The 27,158-nt window shown below is 37.2% G+C and overlaps 1 protein-coding gene and 1 pseudogene across 9 annotated transcripts in view; one reads left to right on the forward strand and one right to left on the reverse strand.

Annotated features, from left to right (window-relative positions):
- Positions 1–27,158, reverse strand: part of ALMS1 (Alstrom syndrome 1) — a 186,828-nt gene that overhangs the window by 140,556 nt on the left and 19,114 nt on the right. For 5 of the 9 annotated variants that reach the window (XM_010829755.1, XM_010829754.1, XM_010829753.1 and 2 more), the window contains exons 2-5: positions 17,468–17,593; positions 7,228–7,423; positions 3,310–3,427; positions 85–2,203 (exon numbers count right to left, since the gene is read on the reverse strand). In XM_010829755.1, coding sequence (XP_010828057.1) covers positions 85–2,203; positions 3,310–3,427; positions 7,228–7,423; positions 17,468–17,593 — 2,559 coding nt within the window. The remainder of the gene's footprint in view (positions 1–84; positions 2,204–3,309; positions 3,428–7,227; positions 7,424–17,467; positions 17,594–27,158) is intronic. The other 4 variants (XM_010829760.1, XM_010829759.1, XM_010829756.1 and 1 more) reach the window with 4 other exon arrangements.
- Positions 18,981–24,845, forward strand: LOC104980955 (annotated as a pseudogene).

Raw genomic sequence — 27,158 nt, forward strand, 5'->3', positions numbered from 1 at the left:
AGTAAAAAAAACAAACAATACCATTTCCTAAAACAATAATGAAGAAGACCATGTCTCTCCCCAATACTCATTTTATTGCCTTACCTCTTGTCTTTTACTGCATACAACAGCATTTTCATCTACGCTACAGCATTCAGTATCATCGTCCAGAGTACAGATGTCAGATTCAGCCTTCCCCTGCAGGCCCTCTACAAAATACGAGTCATTTTGCATAATTGTATGTATAGTAAAACTGGATCTGGCTCCCAAAGGCCGAGGAATTTCCCCTTGGCCCGTATCAGCTTTCAGCAATGTCTTTTGGCCGACTGCAATTAACGGTGCATTACTCATCACTGGTAAAGCACCTTGTGACTTTGCATCACATGCCACCAAGTTTGCTGAAAAGCCGCTTCCTACAGCTGCAGATGGACCTTCAATGATGTAACTAGAGTTTACAGTCTTACCCAAAATACAGTTTGAGGAATCTGCTTCTTCAAAGCTGTGCTGCTTTAAATCTTGTGAAACCAAAGAATCTGAAGTCCATACTTTCATTGGGTAAATAATGTTTGAAGATCCTAACTTCTCTGCAAGGTCAAGAGCAGAAACAGACTTTATCTTCCCAAGGGGAAGAAACTGTTCATTGTCTATACCATACTGAAATAAAGTTGACCATGTTCTGCCAAGACCAACAGCCTGTTTGAGAGATTTTTCACTTAAAGAAGATGATGGCTTAAGCTCTGGACTAAGAGAAAGTGGCTTAATCAGTATTTCCTGAGAAGCACTGGGGATTGAGTTTAAATTGTGATGCCAGTACAGGGAGCTATCACCATCATCTTTTTTATACAATGATTTTGAAGCTCCTGATTCAAACACCCCAGGAGTAGACTGATAGCGTGGACGATTAAGTTTATCAAATAAAAGGTTTTCATCATAATTTAACAGGGAAGGATCTGGACTTTTTGGTTCACTTTCTTGGCTGTCATTTGTTAAAGATTTGTTGATGTCAGTTTGGATTTCATTTACTGTACTCTCCTTCTTGGAAGGTTCAATAGAGGCAATAACTGCCCGAAAAGCTACATTTTTCATAGCACCAACATTTTCCCCATCAAAAACAGAAGTTGCCTCTTGGTTTCTTTCTTCTTGAAAATACAGCTGTTCTGATGTCTCATTTGAGTTGAATTTAATAGTCTGAAGAGGACCACCAGAAATCTCCATCGTAGAGGTATCAAGCCCCCGGGAGAGTATATGTGCTTCTGAAACTTCTACAGAATTATCAGGAACTACAACATTCTCAATATATTGTATTTCTGAAGATCTGGGATGCACCTCTGAAAACACTAAAGTATTTCTATTCTCCTTTACTTCAAAACACTGAGATAATCCTTTCCCCAGATCTTCTTCATTGCTTTTATAACTCTCCAAAGAATCCACCTTTTGTTTCACCTCATTCTCAACAGGAGCCCTTAAACAAACACTCTCAAAATAATGACTATCAGACATCAAGGGAACCTCGCTTCCTCCTGATCCCAACAAACAATGCCAGAAAGAATGTGGCATTTTATTATTAAAATGAGGAGCAACTTCATGTGGAAAAGAAACATGATTCTTACTGATTAGATATATTTCTGGATGGTGTGAAGCTCCCTGCTTGCTCCACGGCATATTTGAAAAAGAGAAATTGTCACTTTCCTTAGGAATATTATTTCTATCAATTGTGTCAGATGAATCTGAATAAGAATCATGGTCCTTACTGGCTAAATATTTTTCTGATTGTTGTAAAGTTCCTTGGTTCCCATACTGTGCATATAAATAAGAAGCATCAAAATTGTCACTTCCTCTAGGATTTATGTATTCATCACTTATATCAGATGCAGTTGAAAAAGAAACGTGATCTTTATCAGCTAAATTGGTTGCTGGCTCCTGCATAACTTGTTGTGTCTCCCATGACATATATGAATAAACAGCATCATAATTACCAGAGTCTTCGCAGGTTTTCAGATCAAGTGTATTAGATGAAGCAGTCTCTTCTTTAGTCCCTTGTTCAGGAGTTAATAAAGAGTGCTGAGACTTAACAGCTGTACTACCTATAAGTGGGTGCTGAGATCTACTAAAGCAACTGTTAACTAAGTCTGATGCTACTCCTGAGGCTGCCTGGAATAAAGCTTCACTAACTTCCGACGGTCGAGAAAACCATTCAGTGTCTTCAGACTTACCAGGAATTCCCCTGAAAATATACAGTTAAAAATAAATAAATAACACATTAAAAACATTTATCTTTTTAAAATACTAATATGAGAAAAATGCAAAACTGATGTTACTAAAATTGAGGTTATTTGAAAAGTATGTTGAAAAAGTTCTAATTTCAAATTCCTTTAGAGTGGCTGATGATTGAATGCAGCAAATTTTTTGTAGACAGAAGATGAACTACCATCCTATGACCTGATATTTTCTCAGGCTTCTCTCAAAACAATACTATGCCCCAAAGATGATTCTTTAAATGAAAATTTCAAACTTTACCATTTAAAATATGCAATTTATTACCTACCATAATTTAATATTCATTTAACATGCATTAATTAATTCTTTTACTAGTTATTATGTTCTTAAAAACCACTTAAGTGATCTACTCTTCAAACAAAACATAACCTAATCATTGGTTGACTACTGTGTACAGAACACTTTTCATAAAAGTAATTTTAAAGTAAAACACAGCATAAGGGCAGAGGTTTTTAACTCTGTAAACATTTATAGTTTTTCATTTACATTGTCTTTTTTATTTCTAAAAGAAGAAAACATATTCTTGGATAATTCCAAATATGATTTGAAGAATTCGAGACTTGTCTCTCATGATGACTAAAAGACATTAATTTGGAATAACTTAATTTAGATACATCTATTAGAAAAATCATGCTACTTCATTACTTCCTATTTGCATCTCCTACACAGGAAAGAAAGATAACTAGGTTCACTCAATACTGGCTGACAAAAATGAGAATGCCAAACAAGCTAGTGACCATGAAATGAATGCTTTTCACAGAATGGGAGTGGGCTGATGGATAGCAAATCAGCAGATATATAAAGAAGAAAATCGAGTGTGCTTTCTAAACTAAAATATGCCTAGTATGCTAGAATACATTAGAAATTATTTTTAAATAAACTACACTCCCCTGCCTCATCTTTACACACGTTATTCTGCCAAATTAACATGTACCGTGTGTTAAGGCCTTGTCACCCAAAGTCTCACTACAAGTCATTAATTTAGTAACAACTTAGAACAAGAAAAGAAAGAGTAAAAAGGTTATATGCAAGTACAAAAATAAATCATCCTACCTCAGAGGTGCAAAATCTAGTTCACTTTGATGAAATAAGGAATCAGGCCCAAACTCTTGACGTTCTGTCAAACATGTCAGCAAAGGCAAATCAGGAGAAGCAAAATTGTCCTGTAGGACTGCAAAGTTTCAAATATAAAAATGTTGGGAATGCTGATAATTTAACTGCTTAGCTTATATAATATTTTAAAGAACCTAAATGTTGCCATCTGGAACTTTCTACAAGCATTAGTATGATAATGTAACAACAGCAGCAAATACCATTTATTAAGATCCAAGTTTGGAGAAGAAAATGGCTACCCACTCCAGCAATCTTACCTGGAAAATACCATGGACAGAGGAACCTGGCGGGCTACAGTCCATGGGACCACAAAGAATCAGACACAACCGAGCGACTAAACAACAACAAGATGCAGGCACTTAACCTAATATTTTATTTAACCCTCATAACAACCTTGAAGTATAGGTATTATTACAGTCATCTTATAGTTGGGGAGACATGACCATAAATCTTAAAAATATTAAGTAATCTGTCCACATTCAAATAGCTTATATGCCAGAGTACAATCTAGACCTAAACACTATATTTTTTAGCAAATGCTCCTAACAATTATGATCGTTTCTTTCCATCTTACATCAAAATGTGGTTCACAGGCTCCCAAACATCCTTAAGATACTCCCAGAAGATGCCTGGGTCAAAGTGATATTCAAAATAATATTAACATATCATTTGCTTTTTTCACTCTCATTATTTCATAAGGATACCATGGAATTTCCCAGGAGCTACATCACATATGATAGAGCAACATCCTGAAGGCAGAAGCAGATATCAGAACCTGTTTGTCTTCTAATAAGTCAGACATTACATATTTTTAAGTAAAACAACACTAGTCCTCTAAATATTTTTGATTTTGAAAGTTATTTTTCTAATAAACCAGGTTAATTTATAACATCAATGGAGTTGCTACTTTTGAATGAATTGATAAACTCATTTTTAAAGTTTTTCAGTTTTAATAATTTCTAATATTGGAAAACATCAATAAGCCACATCAACAAAAGTTCTCAGTAATTTTAAATGTGTCAAGGAAATCCTGTGGGCAAAATGTTTGAAAACTGCTAATTTAAAGGGAAAAAAATGCTTGTGAATACCTGAATGTCACCTTAAATAAGTTCTAACATCCCTAAATATGTACAACTAGGTATAAACTCCTATTCCTTATAGTATTTATACAATTACAAAAACAAAAAAGTAAACACTAGCAGAAACAAATCTATGAAACCAATAGTCTTCTATCTCATATTAATTTAACTAGACAAGTGATGTTTTGCTAAAACTGAAATGTGCTTTAAATATGAATGTAATACTGTGACTACAGTATACCTTCTTGATTTCACAATGCCTATAATAAAACTGCATTCCTTCCCTATCATAACTGTCACACTCTTGTTTTAATCTTCAGTCTGTCTGCTTCCCACTTTGATTACCAATTCCATGTCTGCTTTATTCAGAGCTATATCCTCAGTGCTTAGCAAAATACCTGCTACAAAGTACCTCCTACACTTAGTAGGCACTCAGAATACAATTATTTATTTAATAAATGGATTAATAAAAAATGGGAAACTGAAAGATAACAGTAACATTTACCACCAAGGACTAATTGGTACAACTCTTCCTTGGCTCTGGCCAATAAGCTCAGTCTTAAACCTTCATAACAGAAATCTTTCATTCCTCTAAGAATCGTGAAGATTTTTCAACAAAGACCCCACATTTCCTCACACCTGGACAACTGTTGCTGGCCTGGATAGTCTTTTTTGAAATATCTAACCGTTCAGGCCACAGTCATCATCATGACATTTGCCACTGATGAGATCCACTCTACAATGACTGGATTCCAGCCTAACAAAGTCACAGTGATGAAATCTCCTCTGGTCATCAGATCCCAGGATCTGATCTAATTATTAAAATGTTCTATTGTATCTACAGTAAATGAGAAACTGGAGCTGTATAACTCAAGCCATGTAGCAGAATCTCCAACCCAATGCTGAAACTATTCTATTGGAGAACTTCACTTACTTGCTGTGACATAATGCTCACCTTTTTTTGTTATATAGCTATATAACATTATTAGCTATATTATTATTATTAGCTATATCCCATTATTAAATGGCTCTACTAGTTGAAAACAGCCTCCCTACAAGTTTTGTAGTCTCATTTTCAATTCTGCTGCTGCTGCTGCTAAGTCGCTTCAGTCATGTCCGACTCTGTGTGACCCCATAGAGGGCAGCCCATTAAGCTCCACCGTCCCTGGGATTCTCCAGGTAAGAACACTGGAGCGGGTTGCCATTTCCTTCTCCAATGCATAAAAGTGAAAAGTGAAAGTGAAGTCGCTCAGTCGTGTCTGACTCTTAGCAACCCCATGGACTGCAGCCCACCAGGCTCCTCCATACATGGGATTTTCCAGGCAAGAGTACTGGAGTGAGGTGCCACTGCTTTCTCTGATTTTCAACTCTAGACTAGGAATTGGCAAACATTTCCTATAAAAGGTCAGCAAGTAAATAAATACTTTAGGCTTTGTTGATCACACATGGTGTCTCTGCCCCATGTAATTCTTTTGTTCATTTGTTTTTTACAATCCTCTAAGATGCTAAAACCTTTTTTAGCTCACAGACAGTACAAAATCAGGCTTCAGCCTGTGACTAGTAGCTTTCAGACCCCTGCTGTAGACCATTATCTAACTCAGCCTATGGTACTATTATTTTCCTTTTATTGTACTGTCTTTCCAAAAGACAACACAGCTTTCCTCTATATATTCCTAGTGTATAACACACAATAGGCACTTAGATATTTGCTAAATAAATGAATAAATGAAAAATAAGTTGCTTCATCTTTAGCATGACAGTCCTTCAAACATCTGATCATAGCAAAGTCTTTTCATTCATATGCTACCAATGTTACCTCCTCTTCAAGGGAACTCTAACTCTTGTCAACATCTTTCTTTAAATATAAAACTAAAATTGACTTTGATGATCTACATCACTGAATATATTGGCACTGATACTTTTTACTTGGATAGCATTTGAAAAGAACTTGTTGGATTAACTGCTAATTCATGCTCCTCTACAAAATTCTGTTAAGACACCTCTATGGTTGAATCCCACACCCTTGACAAAGGTTAACTGTAAAATCTGTGATGGTTGCATTTTCTTCAATTTTTGAAACTAAAAATCTGAAGAAAACAGAAGGAAAACAAAATAATATTTGAATTATGAATTAGGCATAAAAAAATTGAAATTATCATACTGCCTAAGCATTCCTATATATGTGCAGCAATCTAAAGTAATGAGAGTATAATTCTATGTCCTACCTTGATGATTTGAAAAGGACTTAAAGTTTATCTTTTGTAAAGAGCTAATAAATTAGTTCCATATTAAACAGAAGAAAGCAGGAAGATCTGCCTCAGACAAGTCATTTAACCTCTTTATCTCGTTTGGATCTAAAAACTTAGGATAATGATAAATGTCTTAACTAGTTCTAAGAAGCTAATTAGGTAAGCATGAACATTTGTTTTCTGTTTGGTTTTTATACATCATGGAGCCTCCATTGCTGAGAGAAGCAGTCAAAAGATAACACATGTGGTTACCCCCAGGAAAAACCCCAGAGTCAGGACTGAGGAGGCATATCCATGAGAGAAAGCTTCTATGCCTTCTGAGAGCAACAGAGAATGATAAAATGAGGAACAATTGCATATTTAACGTAACTAGACCAGCTGGCCAATGTGAAAAACCAGAAATAAACTAACACGTTTGAGTACAGTTCTACAGAGCTCAACTCAAGGATTTGGACGCAAGATTTGGAGTCCCCCGTGTGTATTTTGTAAATGTGAGGTATTACTACTAGCTAAAAATAAAGAGGTATTACCTAGCAACGGAGAACATAAGAGGTCTCTGTTGGGATCCTTTCCTTGATTTTCTGATTGGGTCAATATACCTTCCTCCAAAGAGGTGAAGTCGGTCACTTCAGTCCCTTTCTCTCTCATATTAAACTCAGTCTGGGCTGTATCCAAGGTGCAGGATGAGTCCATTTCTTGAGGAAGACAATGCCAAGATTCTGTTCTCTAAAACAAGAATTTTAAAGGAAAATATGCTAAATCATTAACTGAGTTACCATACATATTAACATTTAGATTAAAATGTCCATTTACATTAGCATATAGCTTTCTATTTCACATTTTCATCAAAATTTTTTTCACAATAAGATTTTTTACCTTTTCCCATTATTACACATCTTTTAACGTGTTGAACCACTGGCATTTCTGCTATTCTTTAATATTACTTCTCATCATTAAAACAATAAATTTGGTTCTTCATGATGAAATCCTACAATATCATAAAACTGAAAAAAAATTTCCAAATCTAAAGCTACAATATTCTTTACACATGACCACTTTACTAACTCTTATTTGCTATACTAGTTTCTAGTGGACTTCTTGGTACAAAACATGTGGTTTCATGAGTCGTGAGTGGTACATTTGTCTCTTTCAAACGTTAACTCTTTTACTTGTGGCATGATTCAGAGCAATGTCTCTCAAAATACCTATGGTCAGTTCTCCCTACTTCCAACTCATTACAGAATAACATTTTATTAATACTAATAAAAATTAATAGGTAACAAATAAATAAAAAATAAATTTACAAACTAGTAAAAAAAAAAACTAGGAAAATGAAACTGAAAAGGTATATAAACCCAAAATACAAAACACATGTCTAAGTGTCATTTTCTGATACTAAAAAACATCAATTTGCTATAAAAGTTTCTAAACACTTCCTCTCAATTCTTTTTATTTCTTGACAGTAACAGGCAATTCATGGACTGGCACCAATCTACAAACCACACTAAGCAGCAATGTTGAACTAAAGTTGAATTAAAGACTAATGGTAACCAGTTTTATAGGCATTTTCTGTTTAAATCTGGTTATTTAAAAAACAAATTTAGTATTAGCTATTAAGAATATTCTTCCTGTCATGCTATTAAAGTATTCCTTTATTTTCACTTTAAATTAATTTGATTAGGAATGGGCACGAAATTTGATCAAACAGCATTAGAGCATCATTTTTCCCCAATTACATCTGATAAAATACAGCAATAAATTTCTTCATAATGTAACAACTTCACAGTAGTAGGCAGATGGTAGATGAGACCTTTAACTAGATTTGATAGCAGTCTTTAACATTCTCAGTGATTAAGATTCATTAGTATTTTTAAATGCTTTTGTTCTCTAACCTTGTTCTGTATATTTTAATACAAGGAAATTTTTTAAAAAATATAAAAGACTTCATGGTTGAATTCATTAGATCCAAAAACCTTTTTGATAGTTGGTACTATTATAACATTCTTGATTTCTTCTTAGTTTCAGTTCAACTCCATAAACTTTGACAGGTTTGTATTAAGTCTACCTCATTAAGGTGGGGTTTTTTTTTCTTGATTGGATTTGCTAGGAATGTATACATTTTTTCTATCTTCAGTGTAACAGTTCTACTTTCTAACTTATTTCTGCTTTTCTCTTCATCATGTTTCCTCTACTTTCAGCTTTTCATTAATTATACAAACAAAATTTTTTATTAAACAATGAATTATTTTAACCTATCTGTTTAAAAAGATGAGACAATGACATTATATTGATGGCTATCAACAGGCTTAGATATATGATGTACTGATATTCATTATTTTATTCCTTAACCAAATTAAATTTTTTAAATTCCCAAATGACCCACATATAAAAATATATATTGTAATTTAGGACGATTTCACAATTTCAACAAAACTTTAAAGGATTATTTCCATTAGTTAAAATCCTCTAACCAAATGTGCTTAAGAGTAGGCTTAAAAAAAAAAAAAAGATACACAACTATCCACTTTCTAATATCAGCTATAAAAAAATAAATATACAGAGAAAAATAATCCTGGAGAATAATATTCTAAAATATTAACACTATCCATCTATGGCTTACCAGATAATAGACCTTTGGCATTCCAAAATATACCAATCCCATCTATGTCAGATAAATTAGTCAAATCCGTAACATCAAATTGCTATTGGAAACATGCTTTATACATTTTTCATACTTGAAAAATAAAAAGGAATGTGAGAATGATTTTTTTTTTCTTTTGAGAGTATTCAATTCAATAGGGAATAGTGGGCCAATGAATAGGTTTGAAAGCAAGGGAATTCCAATCATCTTGGGATTTTCACTACAACAAAATTTCGGGTCCCAACTCATCTCTTAGCCCCTCTGACCAGGGTTTGAGCCTTGTCCCATAGTTTATTCTTCACTACAGATGAAAGATATATGCATTTGTTCTCCTGTCCATACTCTGACCTCCACAGATCACTCAGCTCCTAAACTGCAATAATTTTGCAACCTTATGAAGACAACTATCCTACCACATTTACACTTCCCTGGTAGCCCAGTTGGTAAAGAATCTGCCTGCAATGCAGGAGAGCCAAGTTCAATCCCAAGGTCAGGATGATCCCCTGAAGAAGCAAATGGCAACCCACACCAGTATTCTGCCTGGAAAAATTCCATGGACAGAGGAGCCTGGGAGTTGGACATGACTGAGTAACACTTATTAACTGCATTTTCCTCTTTACCACTCTTAAGTGCTTGTCAGTTCAGTTCAGTCGCTCAGTCATGTCCAACTCTTTGCGACCCCATGGACTGCAGCACGCCAGGCCTCCCTGTCCATCACCAACTCCCAGAATTCACCCAAACCCATGTCCATCGAGTCGGTGATGCCCTCCAAACATCTCATCCTCTGTCATCCCCTTCTCCTCCTACCCTCAATCTTTCCCAGCATCAGGGTCTTTTCCAAGAGTCAGCTCTTCACATCAGGTGGCCAAAGTATTAAGAGTTTCAGCTTCAACATCAATCCTTCCAATGAATGCCCAGGACTGATCTCCTTTACGATGGAGTGGTTGGATCTCCTTGCAGTCCAAGGGACTCTCAAGAGTCTTCTCCAACACCACAGTTCAAAAGCATCAATTCTTCCGCACTCGGCTTTCTTTATACTCTCATATCTTTATACTTTATACTTTATACTTTCCCATCTTTATACTTCAACTCGCACATCCATACATGACCATTGGAAAAACCATAGCCTTGACTAGACGAACCTTTGTTGGCAAAGTAATGTCTCTGCTTTTGAATATGCTGTCTAGGTTGGTCATAACTTTCCTTCTAAGGAGTAAGTGTCTTTTAATTTCACAGCTGCAATCACCATCTGCAGTGATTCTGGAGCCCCCAAAAATAAAGTCAGCCACTGTTTCCCCATCTATTTGCCATGGAGTGATGGGACCAGATGCCATGATCTTCGTTTTCTGAATGTTGAGCTTTAAACTAACTTTTTCACTCCCCTCTTTCACTTTCATCAAGAGGCTCTTTAGTTCTTCTTTGCTTTCTGTCATAATGGTGGTGTCATCTGCATATCTGAGGTTACTGATATTTCTCCTGGCAATCTTGATTCCAGCTTGTGCTTCCTCCAGCCCAGCATTTCACATGATGTACTCTGCATAGAAGTTAAATAAGCAGGGTGACAACATACAGCCTTCACGTACTCCTTTCCTGATTTGGAACCAGTCTGTTATTCCATGTCCAGCTCTAACTGTTGCTTCTTGACCTGCATACAGATTTCTCAGAAGGCAGATAAGGTGGTCTGGTGTTCCCATCTCTTTCAGAATTTTCCATAGTTTGTTGTGATCCACGCAGTCAAAGGCTTTGGCATAGTCAATAAAGCAGAAATAGATGTTTTTCTGGAACTCTCTTGCTTTTTCAATGATACAGCAGATGTTGGCAATTTGATCTCTGGTTCCTCTGCCTTTTCTAAAACCAGCTTGAACATTTGGAAGTTCATGGTTCACGTATTGTTGAAAACTCACTTGGAGAATTTGGGGCATTACTTTGCTAGCATGTGAGATGAGTGCAATTGTGTGGTAGTTTGAGCATTCTTTGGCATTGCCTTTCTTTGGGATTGGAATGAAAACTGACCTTTTCCAGTCCTGTGACCACTGCTGAGTTTTCCAAATGTGCTGGCATATTGAGTGCAGCACTTTCACAGCATCATCTTTTAAGATTTGAAACAGCTCAACTGGAATTCCATCACCTCCACTAGCTTTGTTCGTAGTGATGCTTCCTATGGCCCACTTGACTTCACATTCCAGGATGTCTGGCTCTAGGTGAGTGTGAGTGATCACACCATTGTGATTATCTGGGCCATGAAGATTTTTTTTGTACAGTTTTTCTGTGTATTCTTGTCACCTCTTCTTAATATCTTCTGCTTATGTTAGATCCATACCATTTCTGTCCTTTATTGAGCCCATCTTTGCATGAAAAGTTCCCTTGGTATCTCTACTTTTCTTGAAGAGATCTCTAGTCTTTCCCATTCTATTGTTTTCCTCTATTTCTTTGCATTGATCACTGAGGAAGGCTTTCTTATCTGTCCTTGCTATTCTTTAGAACTCTGCATTCAAATAGGTATATCTTTCCTTTTCTCCTTTGCCTTTCACTTTTCTTCTTTCCTCAGCTATTTGTAAGGTCTCCTCAGACAACCATTTTGCCTTTTGCACTTCTTTTTCTTGGGGATGGTCTTGACCACTGCCTCCTGGACAATGTCATGAACCTCTGTCCATCCGTCCATAGTTCTTCACGCACTCTATGAGATCTAATCCTTTGAATCTACTTGTCAGTTCCACTGTATAACGCGAAGGGATTTGATTTAGGTCATACCTGAATGGTCTAGTGGTTTTCCCTACTTTCTTCAATTTAAGTCTGAATTTTGCAATACTAAGTTCATGATCTGAGCCACAGTCACCACTGAACAGTGACCCCACAAGAGACTGACCCAGACTTGTTTGTGAGTGTCCAGGAGTGTCCAGTAGAGGCGTGGGTCTGCGGTGGCTGCTGCAGGGTCAGAGGCACTGAGTGCAGCAGTGCGTGCCCGCACCTTTTGAAGGAGGTCGCCGTTATCTTCATCACCTCCACCATAGTTTGGTCTCAGGTCAAACAACAGGGAGGGAACACAGCATCCCCCCACCATCAACAGAAAACTGGATTAAAGATTTACTGAGAAAGGCCCTGCAGCCCATCAGAACAGACCCAGTTTCCCCCTCAGTCTCTCCCATCAGGAAGCTTCCATAAGCCTCTTATCCTTCTCCATCAGAGGGCAGACAGAATGAAAACCACAATCACAGAAAACTAACCAAACTGATCACATGGACCACAGCCTTGTCTAACTCAATTAAACTACCCAAGACAGACGGGTCATGGTGGAGACATCTGACAAAATGTGGTCCACTGGAGAAGGGAATGGCAAACCACTTCAGTATTCTTGCCTAGGAGAACCCCATGAACACTATGAGTGTTCACAGTCATCTTTATAAACACTGTTTCACAAACACTTCTGACTTTCTTACCCTTTTCCCCTACCATCCTATCTGCCTAGCAAAAGTTGAGTTCTAGTTGAACCTCTCCTTGTCTTAATCCAAGCAACAGCACACTGCTGAACAAAACACACATTCAGACTGGATTTCCTTTAGATTTTTTTAAAATGAATTTTTACTGGAGTATAGTTGATTTTTTTTATTTTAAAAATCTTGCTTCCCAGGTGGCACTAGTGGTAAAAAAAAAAACAAAAAACACCCGCCTGCCACTGCAGGAGACACAGAAGATGCAGGTTCAATCCCTGGAGGAGGAAATGACAACCCACTCCAGTTTTATCACCTGGGAAATCCCATGGCCAGAGGAGCCCGGTGGGCTACAGTCCAAGGGGTCACAAGGAGTCAGACGTGACTGAGCACACATGCACTGGTGAACCGTTGGTTTACAATGTGTTCGTTTGTGCTGTACAACAAAGTGAATCAGCAATATGTATACATATATCTTTTTTTTGGATTTTCTTCCTATTTAGGTCTCCACCAAGCACTGAGTAGAGTTCCCTGTGCTACAAAGTAGGTTCTCATTAGTTATTTATTTTATACTTAGCAACAATGTGAGCTGCTGGCTCAGAGCTTAAAGCTTCTGCCTGCAATGTGGGAGACCTGGGTCCAATCCCTGGGTCGGGAAGATCCCCTGGAGAAGGAAATGACAACCCACTCCAGTACTCTTGCCTGGAGAATCCCATGGAGGGAAGAGCCTGGGAGGCTACAGTCCACAGGGTCGCAAAGAGTCGGACACGACTGAGCGACTTCACTTTAGCAACAATAGTGTATACATGTCAATCCCAATTCCCCAATTCATCCCACCACTCTCCCTTCTTCCTTGGTATTCATATATTTGTTCTCTATGTCTGTGTCTCTATTTCTGCTCTATGAATAAGATCACCTATACCAGTTTTTCTAGATTTCATATATATACATTAACATACACTATTTGCTTTAGATTGATAACATTAAACCTCAAAGGCACTCAGCCCTGCCTGGAAGTTCTACTATAGTTGCCTGCCAAGCTGACTGGCCAAAATGATTACTTTATACTTTCCTCAGAACTACTGAACTCTCCTTCCTCATTTTCAACTGATGACCTCATTTCCCACTTCAGTAAGCAAAGAGCAGGAGATGGAGCTCCCTTATTTTCCTATCACAAGATCTACAGCCCTATTACCTAACCCAGATTTTCATTTTATGACTTAAACTGTCTTTCCCTCTAACCTATCAATGGCTTACCCATCTCATTCCATTTTTTTCTAATGATTTCTTTCCTATATGTGATTTCCTACTTTCCTTCACACAAATTCCCTTCCTACTGAACAATTCTTCTCTTTATGCAAACATACTCCAATAATTTCCCATCATAAAATAAAACTTTAAAAAAATCTGTTGACCATTCTTTTCTTTCTGCTTATTTTGCTATGATCCTGAGTGTTATATCCTTTTAATTAATATAAAAAGACCCTCAAATCTCTAACTATTTTTGATTGATATGGAGAGGGATGACAATAAAATAAATACAAACAAATTTTTAAGGAGAAGTAAAGGCTGGAGATACAAATTTGCAATCTTTAAGTATACAGGTATATTTAAAGCCCCAGATCTATATGAGAATCAAAATATTCCAACAAACAGAAGTCAAAAATTCAAATAAGTTGAGGGGACACAATTCAACAAATAACAATCTCCCTTCCATTAACGGTCACAATTACTATGCTTTTTCTTGTTAGGGTTTCTCGTAACCCTTTTAGCTTGGTGACAGTAAATCTCCTTCCTCTGTATCTTGCATTCAATGGATAGTAACTGCAATTCAGAGAAAACTGCAGGAACCAGAAGAAATCTGATATCTAAGTTATTACATAATCACCTTTAAATATTTAATCATTATGAGTAAGACTGTATTTTTTTCCTCCTACAAACATATATGAACTTTTTCCTATCTGCTCACAATTTTTCCATTTCCTCTAAGTTTATTACTATGTTCTAGATTAGTGGTTCCCAAAATTTGGTCCGAAGATCCCTAGGAGTCACTGACATCCTTTCAGGGAAGTGACATGGGCCTCCATTTTCTAACTATGTACCTATATAAGGTTAGATTTTCTTCATATAATTTAAGCAAAACAATATATCCCAATGGACTAAATGCAGAAAGCAAATCTGAAAGTTTAGTTATGACAGTTAATTTTATGTGTTACTTGGCTGGGCCACAGGGTGCCCAGATATTTGGTTAAACAATCTGGGCACTGTGAGAGCATGTCTGGATGAGATTAACATTTGATCCACAGACTTAGTAAAGCAGACTGCCCTTCCTGATGTGGGCAGGCCTCACCTAATCCACTAAAGGCCTGAATAGAACAAAAGGCTAGACAAAAGATAATTCGCTCTCTCTGTCTGATGGTTTTCAAGCTGGGACATCAGTCTTCTGCCTTTGGAATCAGACTTAGCACAGAACTTACACCATCCGCTGGCCTATCATTGAGCCTTTAGACTTGGGTTAGAACATATACCATCAGTCAACTCCTAGGTCCAGACTGGAATTAAGCTATCAGCACTCCTGGGTCCCCACATTATAGAACTTGGGATTTCTCAGCCTCCATAATCACATGAGCCAATCTGCTAAGGGAAATGCGGACTGAAACTGCCCGCCATGACCAAGCAAGTGGCCAGCCACTTGCATGAGTTATCTTAACAATAGGAGGTCCACGGTAAGTAATGTGGAAGTACAAGCTACCACCGTCAGGAAGAATTTGGGAAAGGTCAAAAGGAGATAGGAGACACCAGCCCAAACATCCTACCAATCTCCTAGAATCCTTCTCTTGGCTGAGCTATGCACACACCACCAGGAAGGACCCTGAGACAGAACGATCAACCCAGAAACTAAACCCCATCACCATAAATCCAGAGACTGCAAGTCTCATGGCAGAGTAGTTCTCTTGGGTTCCCTTACCCTCCTGCTCGCCACCTGGGTTTTCCCCAACAAAATCTCTTGCTTTGTCTGCATGTGTGTCTCCCTGGATAATTAATATCCAAGTATTTAGACAAGCGCCCACTTTGGGGCCATAGACGGGGTCTCCACTCCTGCAACAAATTCCTTATAATACACACACAGACACAAATACATATATATATATATATATACATAATATATATACACATATACACACACACACACATATATACACACACATATATACATACTGTATATATGTGGGCTTTCCTGGTGGCTCAGACGGTAAAGAATCTGACTGCAATGCAGGAGGCCTTGGTTTGATCCCTGGGTCAGGAAGATCCCCTGGAGAAGAAAATGGCTACCCACTCCAATACTCTTGCCTAAAGAAATCCATGGACAGAGGAGCCTGGCGGGCTACGGTCTAAGGGGTTGCAAAGAGTTGGACACAACTGAGCAACTAACACTATTGTAAATACACATTTATTATCTCTTATTGGTTCTATTTTTCTGGAGAACCCTGTCTAATATAACAACTGTCTTCTAGTAAGGCTAACATTAAAGAGATGTGCAAAAATGTAAAACGATGCCATCCTTTCAACCAATTTTTTTTTGCTTTGGAAAACAGTAAATTTTCATTTTAAAACATATTTTTATGTTAATATATAATGGATTCGTATTTTTAAATAAATGTTCTTAGAATGATTTAATTTTAATAACTTGACATCAGTTCAATTCAGTCGCGTCCAACTCTGCAACCCCACGAATTGCAGCATGCCAGGCCTCCCTGTCCATCACCAACTCCTGGAGTTCACTCAAACTCATGTCCATCGAGTCGGTGATGCCATCCAGCCATCTCATCCTCTGTCGTCCCCTTCTCCTCCTGCCCCCAATCCCTCCCAGCATCAGGGTCTTTTCCAATGAGTTAACTCTTCACATGAGGTGGCCAAAGTACTGGAGTTTCAGCTTTAGCATCATTCCTTCCAAAGAACACCCAGGACTGGTCTCCTTTAGGATGGACTGGTTGAATCTCCTTGCAGTCCAAGGGACTCTCAACAGTCTTCTCCTACACCACGGTTCAGAAGCATCAATTCTTTGGCACTCAGCTTTCTTCACCGTCCAACTCTCACATCCATACATGACCACTGGAAAAACCATAGCCTTGACTAGATGAACCTTTGTTGGCAAAGTAATGTCTCTGCTTTTGAATATGCCGTCTAGGTTGGTCATAACTTTCCTTCCAAGGGGTAAGTGTCTTTTAATTTCATGGCTGCAATCACCATCTGCAGTGATTTTGGAGCCCCAAAAAATAAAGTCAGCTACTATTTCCCCATCTATTTGCCATGAAGTGATGGGACCAGATGCCATGATCTTCGTTTTCTGAATGTTGAGCTTTAAGCCAACTTTTTCACTGTCCTCTTTCACTTTCATCAAGAGGCTTTTTAGTTCCTCTTCACTTTCTGCCATAAGGGTGGTGTCTGTCATCTGCATATCTGAGGTTATTGATATAGACAACCCTTATAAACAAAAACTCTTTAAAACACTTTTGAAAAATGTAAAGGAATCCTGAGACCAAAAAAAAGTAAACTGTTGTTCTATATAATTAAGGCTGCCAAAGATCTACTAGAAAAGTGGAATATTAAACTAATTCACCTCTTTCTGCTCTTCATAGCTAAACCAGAATTTCTCATGCTGCTTATCAAAAGAAAGTTTTCCAGTTACAGAAGACATACCTGATCATTGCCAGAACCCCACGGAGCTATATTTTCCAAAGAGGCCACGTTAGTATCAGAAATTTGTGTTCCACTATTGTTGTGATATAATGGCTGTTGCCACAGATGACAAGTCAATGGAACAACCTGAAAATCAAAGGCAGATTTAAAGAGAGTAATAACACAATCCCTATGACTAAACAATAAACAAATTTAACGTTTAAATTATGTTTGTCAGTTTATAAAGCACTTTCACAAATATAACATTTAGACTTCATAATCACTGTCCAACTTACTATCTTCAACCTCCCTGGTGGTCCAGTAGTTAAGAATCCATCTGCCAACGCAGGAGACATGAGTCTGATCCTTGGTCCAAGGAGATCCCATATGCCAGAGGGCAACTAAGCCCATGCACCACAATTACTAAGCCCAAGCTCTAGAGCCCCTGTGCTCTACAACAAAAGGAGCCACCACAAAGAGAAGCCTGCACAGCCTAACCAGACAGTAGCCCCACTCCCCACAACTAGAGAAAGCCGATGCACAGAACGCAGTGCAGCCAAAGTTAATTATTTTTTAATTAATTAATTTAAAAAAATTAGGAAATAGTGATTTTGATTACACAGTAAGGACTTGATATATTCCAACAAACCACACCAGTTCTTTAACCTATGCTTGTACCTGGAGAAGGTAATGGCAACCCACTCTGCTATTCTTGCCTGGAAAATCTCATGGACAGGGGAGCCTGGTGGGCTACAGTCCATAGGCTCGCAAAGAGTTGGACACTGCTGAAGTGACTTCGCACACATACTTGTAGAAGTAAAAGAAGCAAGTAGAAGCAAGCAAGTTACCTATTTCACAATCTTACTATTTGAGACATCTAAGAAATTAACCCAAATAACAGGAATTAAAATCATCCGAGAGCATGGAAAATGGGGACAAAGTTGGGCTCATTTTGCATAATCAGAGGTTGAAGCAGGGCTCTCCTATTTGTGAAAGAAGGCAATAAAAACTGAAGCAGTGTACATGGAAAAGATCAGAGGCAATCAAACAAAAATGACTTCAGTCACGCCAAGTCATCTACTGGTTCAGGATGGGTTACTGAGATTTTCCCCAATATTCTTGGAGTGTAAGAACCCAAAGCTTCCAATGTAAAACCTCCTTTTAAAGGAGATGCAAGGGGCAAGGTGGAGACAACCAGAATAGAGAAGAACACCAGGAAGAGAAGAATGTACCAAAGGACAAAACAAAGCAACACTCCTGCTAAAAATGAAATTACAAACTATACTTTCAAAGGTATTTCAAAAGACTTCAAAATGAGAATACCTCAGACTCTTAAAGAGACTTTTTAAAAAGAGACATATACAGGGAGGGAGGAGGGAGGAGGGTTCAGGATAGGGAACACGTGTATACCTGTGGCAGATTCATGTTGATACATGGCAAAACCAATACAATATTGTAAAGTTAAAAAATAAAATAAAAAGAGACATAATGTCCATAAAAAAAGAAGAGATTGATAAAAATAAAACAGGCAGCTATGAGTCAAGAAAAGATGCCTGCTCACAAACCCACAAATGTCAAAGAACCTCTGAAGGAAACTCAAGATCATAAGGTAATTTTTTTCCCCATAATTAAAACAGTTACTACACTAACAAAACATTTTTACAGAGCACATACAACAATGTGCTTTTGATGAGAAAGGCAAGCTTAACTCAAAAATCTATTCAATAACTAAAGAGATTCTATTCAATAACTAAAGAGATTTCTATGGTATAGACTCTTTCATGAGGTTTTTCTCAAAAGGTAGAACACCATGGGGCACACCCACCTTGCTCCAGTGGCATTTTCTGAGGAATAACGAACAAAAAGCAAAGAAAGGCATTTTGCAAATTCATTTTGGCAATTTGAAATCCCTAAATAAATAAAAATAGAGCCAATGTTCTGGCACAGTTAGTATTCCTGGAGCCCTCCAGGAACGAAGAATGCCAAAATGAATGTTCATAATGGCTATTCACTGCAACTAAATAATGCTGGGTGTACTGCACAGGGTCTTGCCTTTGAAAACAGCTGATTCATATTAGCTTACAAAAAAAAGTTCAATTCCCTAGGATATTTGTAGAACACTAATGATACAATATTACGAAAACCAACACTTTGACAAACTAACCCAGTGTGTGAGAAAAAAGAACACACTCTCACTTTTATCAGCTAAAAAAACCTTAAAACTTAAAATTAAATATTAGAAGTTCTTATTGTTTTTCATTCGCTCAGTTGTATCCGACTCTTTGTGACCTCATGGACTCCAGCACGCCAGGCTTCCCTATCCTTCACTATCTCCCAGAGTTTGCTCAAACTCATGTCCATTGAGTCCATGATGACATCCAACCATCTCATCCTCTGTGGCTCCCTTCTTCTGCCCTCAATCTTTCCCAGCATGAGGGTCTTTTCCAGAAAGTGGACTCATTGGAAAAGTTCTTATTAAAAAATACATTTCCCAGAACTTATTTTTATTACCTACCCAATGGTTTATAGACTTCATTAAGGAAATTAATTTCTAATACATTCCCGTATGTTTGATCAGTTTTCCCACAGGTGCCTCAGGTATTGGTATAACCCAAACACTTGAAAGAGAATTCTTAAGATGAATGCTTTAAAACTAAGCAGGTGTCATCAGCAACTCTGATCTGAGGTTAAATGCCTTCTGGAATAAACAGTTTCAGAGTCCTTCCCTGATTAGCTTTTAATATTAAAAGTTTGTGGTCTTTAGTGGTCTTCCAACTACATACTACCTATCAAAGAAACATTTTAGATCTAAGGATGCATATCAATTAAAAGGATTAAAAAAAGATATTTCATGCAACAGTAACCAAAATAACACAGGAACAACTGTATTAATTTCAGACAAAATGGACTTTTAAGTCAAAAACTGTTACAAGAGACAAAGAAGTATGTCATATAATGATAAAAGGGTCAATTCACCAAGAAAATATGAAAAGTATATTTCTGCACCAAACCTCAGAGCTCCTAAATTAATGAGACAGATGTTGAAAGAACTGAAGGGAGAAATATACAACAACATAATGAATAATGTCCTTTCAATAATGCATAGAACAACCAATCAGAAGAATAAGAAAATACAGAAATTGAACAACACTACAGACCAATCAAACCTAACAGATACATATATAGAAGACTCCATCCACAAACAGCAGAATACATTTTCTCAATTACACATGAAACACTCCTCAGGACAGAACACATGTCTAGCCATAAAACTAGTCTGAATAAATTCAAGAAGACTGAAATAATACACAGTACCTTTTCCAATCACAATGTAATGAAACTAGAAATAAACAGCCTAAGAAAAAACTGGAAATTTTACAATATGTGGAAATTAAACACTACACTCTTAAACAACAAGAAGTCATAAAGGAAATTAGAAAATACCTTGACACAAATGAAAATGCAAAATACCAAAAAAATTTATGGATGCAGTTAAAGAAGTACTAAGAAGGAAGTTTAAGCTATAAATGGCATGCCTTAAAAAAAGGTAAGATCTCAAGTAACAATCTAACTTGCACCTCAAGGAACTAAAAGAAAAACTAAAACCTAAAAGTGAAAATAACAAAAACTGGAGTACAGATAAATGAAATGGTCAACAAGGAAAAAAATCATGAAACTAAAAGTGATTTTTCAGAAAACTGACAAAATTGATAACCCCTTAGGCTAGACAAAGAAAGAAAAAAAAAACTCAAATAATAAAATCAGAAATGCAAGAGTTGTAATATTCCATTACAACCAATGCCACAAATAAGGACCATAAGAGAACATTATGAACAACTGCACACCAACAAACAGGACACACATTAATCCCTAGAAAGACACAACCTACTAAGACTGAACAATGAAAAAACAGAAAATCTGAAATGTATAACTAGCAAGGAGATTGAATCAGTAATCAAAAACTTGGCAACACAGAAAAGCCAAGGACCAAATCACTTCAATCACCCTCAAAAATGTTAGCACACAGAATTCACAACACATTAAAAGAAGTATACACCATGATCACGTGGGGATTAACCATGGAATGCAAGGATGATTCAACTCATAAAAATCAATCAATACTTCACATTGACAGAATGAAGAACAAAACCACTGATGATCTTTACTGATACGGAAAAAGCACCTGAATATTCAATACCCTTGCATGATAAAAGCACTCAACAAATGAGGAACAGAAGGAAACTAATCAATATAATGGGACTTCCCAAAGGTGGCTTAGTAGGTAAAGAATCTGCCTGCAATGCAGGAGACACAGGTTCAATCCCTGAATTGGGAAGATCCCCTGGAAGAGGGCATAAATCCACTCCAGTATTCTTGCCTGGAGACTCCCATGGACAGAGGAGCCTGGTGGGATACAGTCCACAGGGTTGCAAACAGTCAAACATGACCTAGGCCACTTATGAGGACCCACAACTAACTCATAGCATACTCAATGGTGGAAAACTGAAAGTTTTTCCTCTAAGACCAGGAACAATGCTTAAGAATGCCTACTCTTGCCATTTCTAATCAACACAGTATTGGGAGTATCAGCCAGGGCAGAGACCCCAATAAATTCTCACATATATATGGTCAAATAATTTTCAATAAAAGTATAAAGTTCATTCAATGGGAAAAGGATGGTCTTTTCAACAAATATAAAATTAAAAGGGAAATAAACTTTCCCACAGAAAAGGACAGAAAAGAAACTTCCACTTCTCAACCTTGGCACTGAGTGGAGGGAGTTAAAAAGAACTTCCCTGAGAATCTGAACGGTAAGCCAGTACTGATTCAGGTTTTCAGTCTGAATTCATGCTGCAGTATTGTCCAAAACCGGAGAATGCAACGGCACCCCACTCCAGTACTCCTGCCTGGAAAATCCCATGGATGGAGGAGCCTGGTGGGCTGCCATCCATGGGGTCGCACAGAGTCGGACACGACTGAAGTGACTTAGCAGCAGCAGTAAAACTCAAAAACAAAACAAAAACCACCCAATTAACCTATTATCAAATAGGCAAAGAACTTGCAGAGCCATTTCTCCAAACATATACAAATAGCCACTAAGTACAGGGAAAGATGTTCAACATCACTCATCAAAATAGTAAGACATCACCTCATACTCATCAGGATAGTGAAAATGAAAGTCACTCAGTCGTGTCCAACTCTTGATGACCCCATGGACTGTATCCATGGAATTCTCCAGGTTCAGTATACTGGAGTGGGTAGCCTTTCTCTTCTCCAGGGAATCTTCCCAATCCAGGGACTGAACTCAGGTCTCCCTCATTGCAGGTAGATTCTTTACCAGCTGAGCCACAAGGGAAGCCCAAGAGTACTGAAGTGGGTAGCCGATCCCTTCTCCAGCGGATCTTCCCGACCCAGGAATCGAACCAGGGTCTCCTGCATTGCAGGCAGGTTCTTTACCAACTGAGCTATGAGGGAAGCCCACTCATCAGGATGGCTACTATCAAAAAAGAAGAAAAAGAGAAAGAAAAAAAATAACAAATGTTGGCAAACATGTGGAGAAACTGGGACCCTTGTGTAGTGTTGGTGAAACTATAAAATGGTACAACTACTATGGAAAACAGTAGGGAGGTTCCTCAGAAAACTAAAAATAGAACTACCACCATGTTCTAGCAATCCCACTTCTGCGTATATATCCAAAAGAACTGAAGGCCAGGTCTAGAGATATTTGCAAACCTATGCTCATAGCAGCACTACTCAGAACAGCCAACAGGCAGAAGCAATCCAAGTGTCTTATCAGCTGATAAGGGATAAACAAAATGTTGTACATACATACAGTGGAATGTCATTCAGATGTAAAAGGAAGGTAATTGGGTCACTACTACAACATGGATGAATCTTGAGGATGAAAGTGAAAATAAGCCAGTCACAAAGGACAGATACTGCATGGTTCCACTTAAAAGAGGTATCTAGAGTAATCAAATTCATAGAAACACAAAGCAGAAACGTGGCTGCTAGGAGCTAAGATGAGGGGAAATGGGGAGTTGTTTATGGTGCAGAGTTTCAGCTTTGCAAAATGAAAAGAGTTCTGGACACCGGTTGTACAACAAGGTTAATGTATTTAACATGATCAAACTATACACTTTAAAATGGTTAAGATGGTTAAGATATTCTCTGTATTTTATCACAATTAAAATTCTTTTTAAAAATTTTCAATCCCCAGATAAACCTAAACAGAAAATGTATTTCTTTTACAAGAAATACTAAGGGAAATGCTTCAGGATGATACTAGAGAGTAACTGAAATTTATACAAAATAACAGAGAATTAATTAAAGTAATTACACAGCTAACTGCAAAAGACAGTGTAACTGCGTATTTCTTCTCCTTTCTTCCCTTTGACAATCTAAAAAGCCTTCACTGGCAGGATGTGCAGCAAGAAGACCAGGCGGAAAGGGGCAAGGCAGGCTGTCACCGCCAGCATCAACACGGGCAGCCTAGTTCGCCACCGAAAGGAAAACAGCAGATCTGGAGGAGCAGTTGTCTGATGAGAAGGTATGCATAGCAGCAAAATTCATCATTCATGCCCCTCCTGGAGAATTTAACGAGGTGTTTAATGATGTTCTGTTATTGCTTAACAATGATACTCTTCTGAGGGAAGGGGCAACCCATGCATACCTCAGTAAAACTGAAGGTTTTGAAAATCAGGTACTGAAAACAGAACATGGTAACTTGGGAAACGGAAAGTTTTTGGAACCAAAAAACTTGATCACTTAAAAAAGGACACAACTGATCCAACACTGTATGAAGTAGAAAACGCAACTGAACCATGGCAAACTTCAGTAATAACTCCTCTCTGCTGCTGCTGCTGCTGCTGCTAAGTCACTTCAGTTGTGTGTGACACAGTACTCTGTGTCAGTACTGTATGTGGTTAAAAAAAATAGACAGCAAACAGTTATTGCATGCATAGAAAGCCATTAATTTCAAGCAAAAGACTTTTGGAATGGTCATTGGAGGTCAGAGTGGACGTTTACAATCATTCCTTCAACTACTCAGGTGCCTGGCATCTTGAATTCAGGTTCATTATTATGAAAATGTTAAGGTTCAGCTATGAGTCATAAAGATATACAAGATTCCCTAACGGTGTCTAACGAGGTGCAAACAGCAAATGAATTTATAAAGATTGAAGAGGCTAAAAAGAATGAATATCAAACTGTCATCAGTGAAAATTATCAGACAATGTCAGACACAACTTTCATCAACGGTTCCCAATTATTCACACTAAGACTGATTGGAACAAGATCCTTAACTACAAGCTTGGCAAAGAAATGCAGAATGCATTAAGATAAACACTGCAAGACCAGATCATTTTAGTGCCTTTGTGTTTTAAAAAATACTCATTACAAAAACATTCAAAACTGTCAAGCTCACCACCTAGTCAGATGGGCAGTTGCCATTTAAAATCACTGTAATTAATTAGTTCGATTAAAGCACAAAGTTTAGTAATCATTATTTTCTATTTCTCTTGTTCAAAGAGGACTGAAAATCAGTTTAGTTTAAATGTTTTTTACTTTCTGTTATGCCTTTCTTTCTTATAATGAAGAGATGATTTCTCTAATGTCAAACATTTTTCAAGTGTTTCAAAATTTTTTTACTTACCGTAACCCTAAAATTTCTGCCTTTGGTTTATAAAGTGGATAACTTTCGATATTTGCCCAGTTCATTTTAATGAAGTCAGTAATGGACACTAGTTTAAGGAGGCTGAAGTACTTAGCCATATACGCTAAAGAAATTGTCTACATTTTTCCCCTCATCTCTTTCTCTTATGTAAGATTGAGATTAGAGGGAAAACATTTTCTTTATCTGTGTTTAAACCTTTCAAGAAGGTTATTTAGCTAGCTTAGCATTTAAACTTTTTTGAAACAAGGCCAATGTCTAATGCTGTCTTGACATTCTGAATTAAATGAAAATACTTATTTCAGAAATGCATTTAATGCTTTTTCCCCTCGTGAGTTATGCAAATTAGCTTTGGATTACAAGCTATGTCCCCAATTTATGTTTATCATAAAGCCACAACTGTATTATAACAAGGCAAAATGTAACATATATAATCCTGAACTCATGACCATGACTCAGTTTGTTTTTCTCTTGTACAGAGAAGCACTAAAATTCAGTGTCTTCCCTGGTGAGCTAATGACTGGGAATTCACCTTGCAATGCAGGGGACACAGACAGGTTCAATCCCTGGTCCGGGAACTAGGATCCCACGTACCACAGAGCAACTAAGCCCGCGTGCCACAACTACTGAGCTTATACGCCACAACTAGAGAGTATGTGTGTTGCAACAAAAGATCCCGCACGCTGCAGTTGACCTGACAGCGAAAGAAAGGAAGGAAGGAAGGAAGGAAAGGGGAAAAAAAGTAAAGTACTAAAATTCAATGTGACAATAAAGTGAAAATTTTCCTATTTCAAAAAAGAACGATTGTATGAAACAATATATATCTAACTGTACTGCTAGGCACATAAACATACAGAAATGTATTTGACAATGAGAGCACAAAGGAGATCAACAGGTACTGATCTGTGCTGAAATAAGGAAACAATACCAGATGATAACTCAAAAGAAAGGAAGAAATGAGCACAGAAAAAGAAGACAAAAGAAAGTTCATATAACTAACTACAAAACATCTGCTTGTTATTCTCCCTCCTCCCAGATTCTTCAAAAAACCTATTACAGAAAGTATTAACTCTTACAATACCTCACTTGGTATGTAACATATATCTGTAACATATGCAGACATATGTTTAACAGTAATAACATTGAAGGGGCAGGGTAAGGAATGGGGTTATATTGGCATAAACCTTCTATATTTCACTGAAATTTAGTCCTAATGAATCTCAAGCAGATTCTGATAAATTAACAGTGTATACTGTAAGCCACAGAAAATAACTCAGTAATTATAACTTTAAAAATCATTAGAATTAAACCAAAACAAGAGAAAAATATCTACTTAAAACCAAAAATGGCAATATAAGGTCTAAAAGAACAAAAAGACACAATATATAGAAAACAAAAAATTAAACAGTAGATATAAATCAAAACATATCAATAGCATTTAATGTGAGTGAATTAAACAACCCAATCAAAGATATATAGTTGTGCTAGACTACATGAAAAACAAGATTCAACTATACGCTCTCTACAGGAGACACACTTTAGGCTGAAAACACAAACAGGGTGAAAGGAAAAGGATGAAGAGCAGATTTATAATCTAAAACATGCAGAGTGGCTAGTGCAATATAAAAATGTATTACAATAAAAAAGGCTACTAAAAATAAAGAGGAGCATTTCAGAATGACAAAAGGGTCAATCCACCAAGAATAATCTAATAATTCAAAATATATATTCACTTCGCATCAGAGCTCCAAAATACCTTAAGGAAAAATTAACAGAACTGAAGGAAAAAAGAGACAATCCAACAATAATTAGAATTCAATACTCCAGTTTCCCAAAGTAGTGGATGGATATTTTTTGGTGATACTTGAACATTTAAAGGCGGCTGCGACAGGCCAAAGCCTTTGACTGTGTGGATCACAATAAACTGTGGAAAATTCTGAAAGAGATGGGAATACCAGACCACCTGATCTGCCTCTTGAGAAATCTGTATGCAGGTCAGGAAGCAACAGTTAGAACTAGACATGGAACAACAGACTGATT

The sequence above is a fragment of the Bison bison genome, unplaced genomic scaffold (genome assembly GCF_000754665.1).
Source record: "Bison bison bison isolate TAMUID 2011002044 unplaced genomic scaffold, Bison_UMD1.0 scf7180017864508, whole genome shotgun sequence".
Lineage (NCBI taxonomy): Eukaryota > Metazoa > Chordata > Mammalia > Artiodactyla > Bovidae > Bison > Bison bison.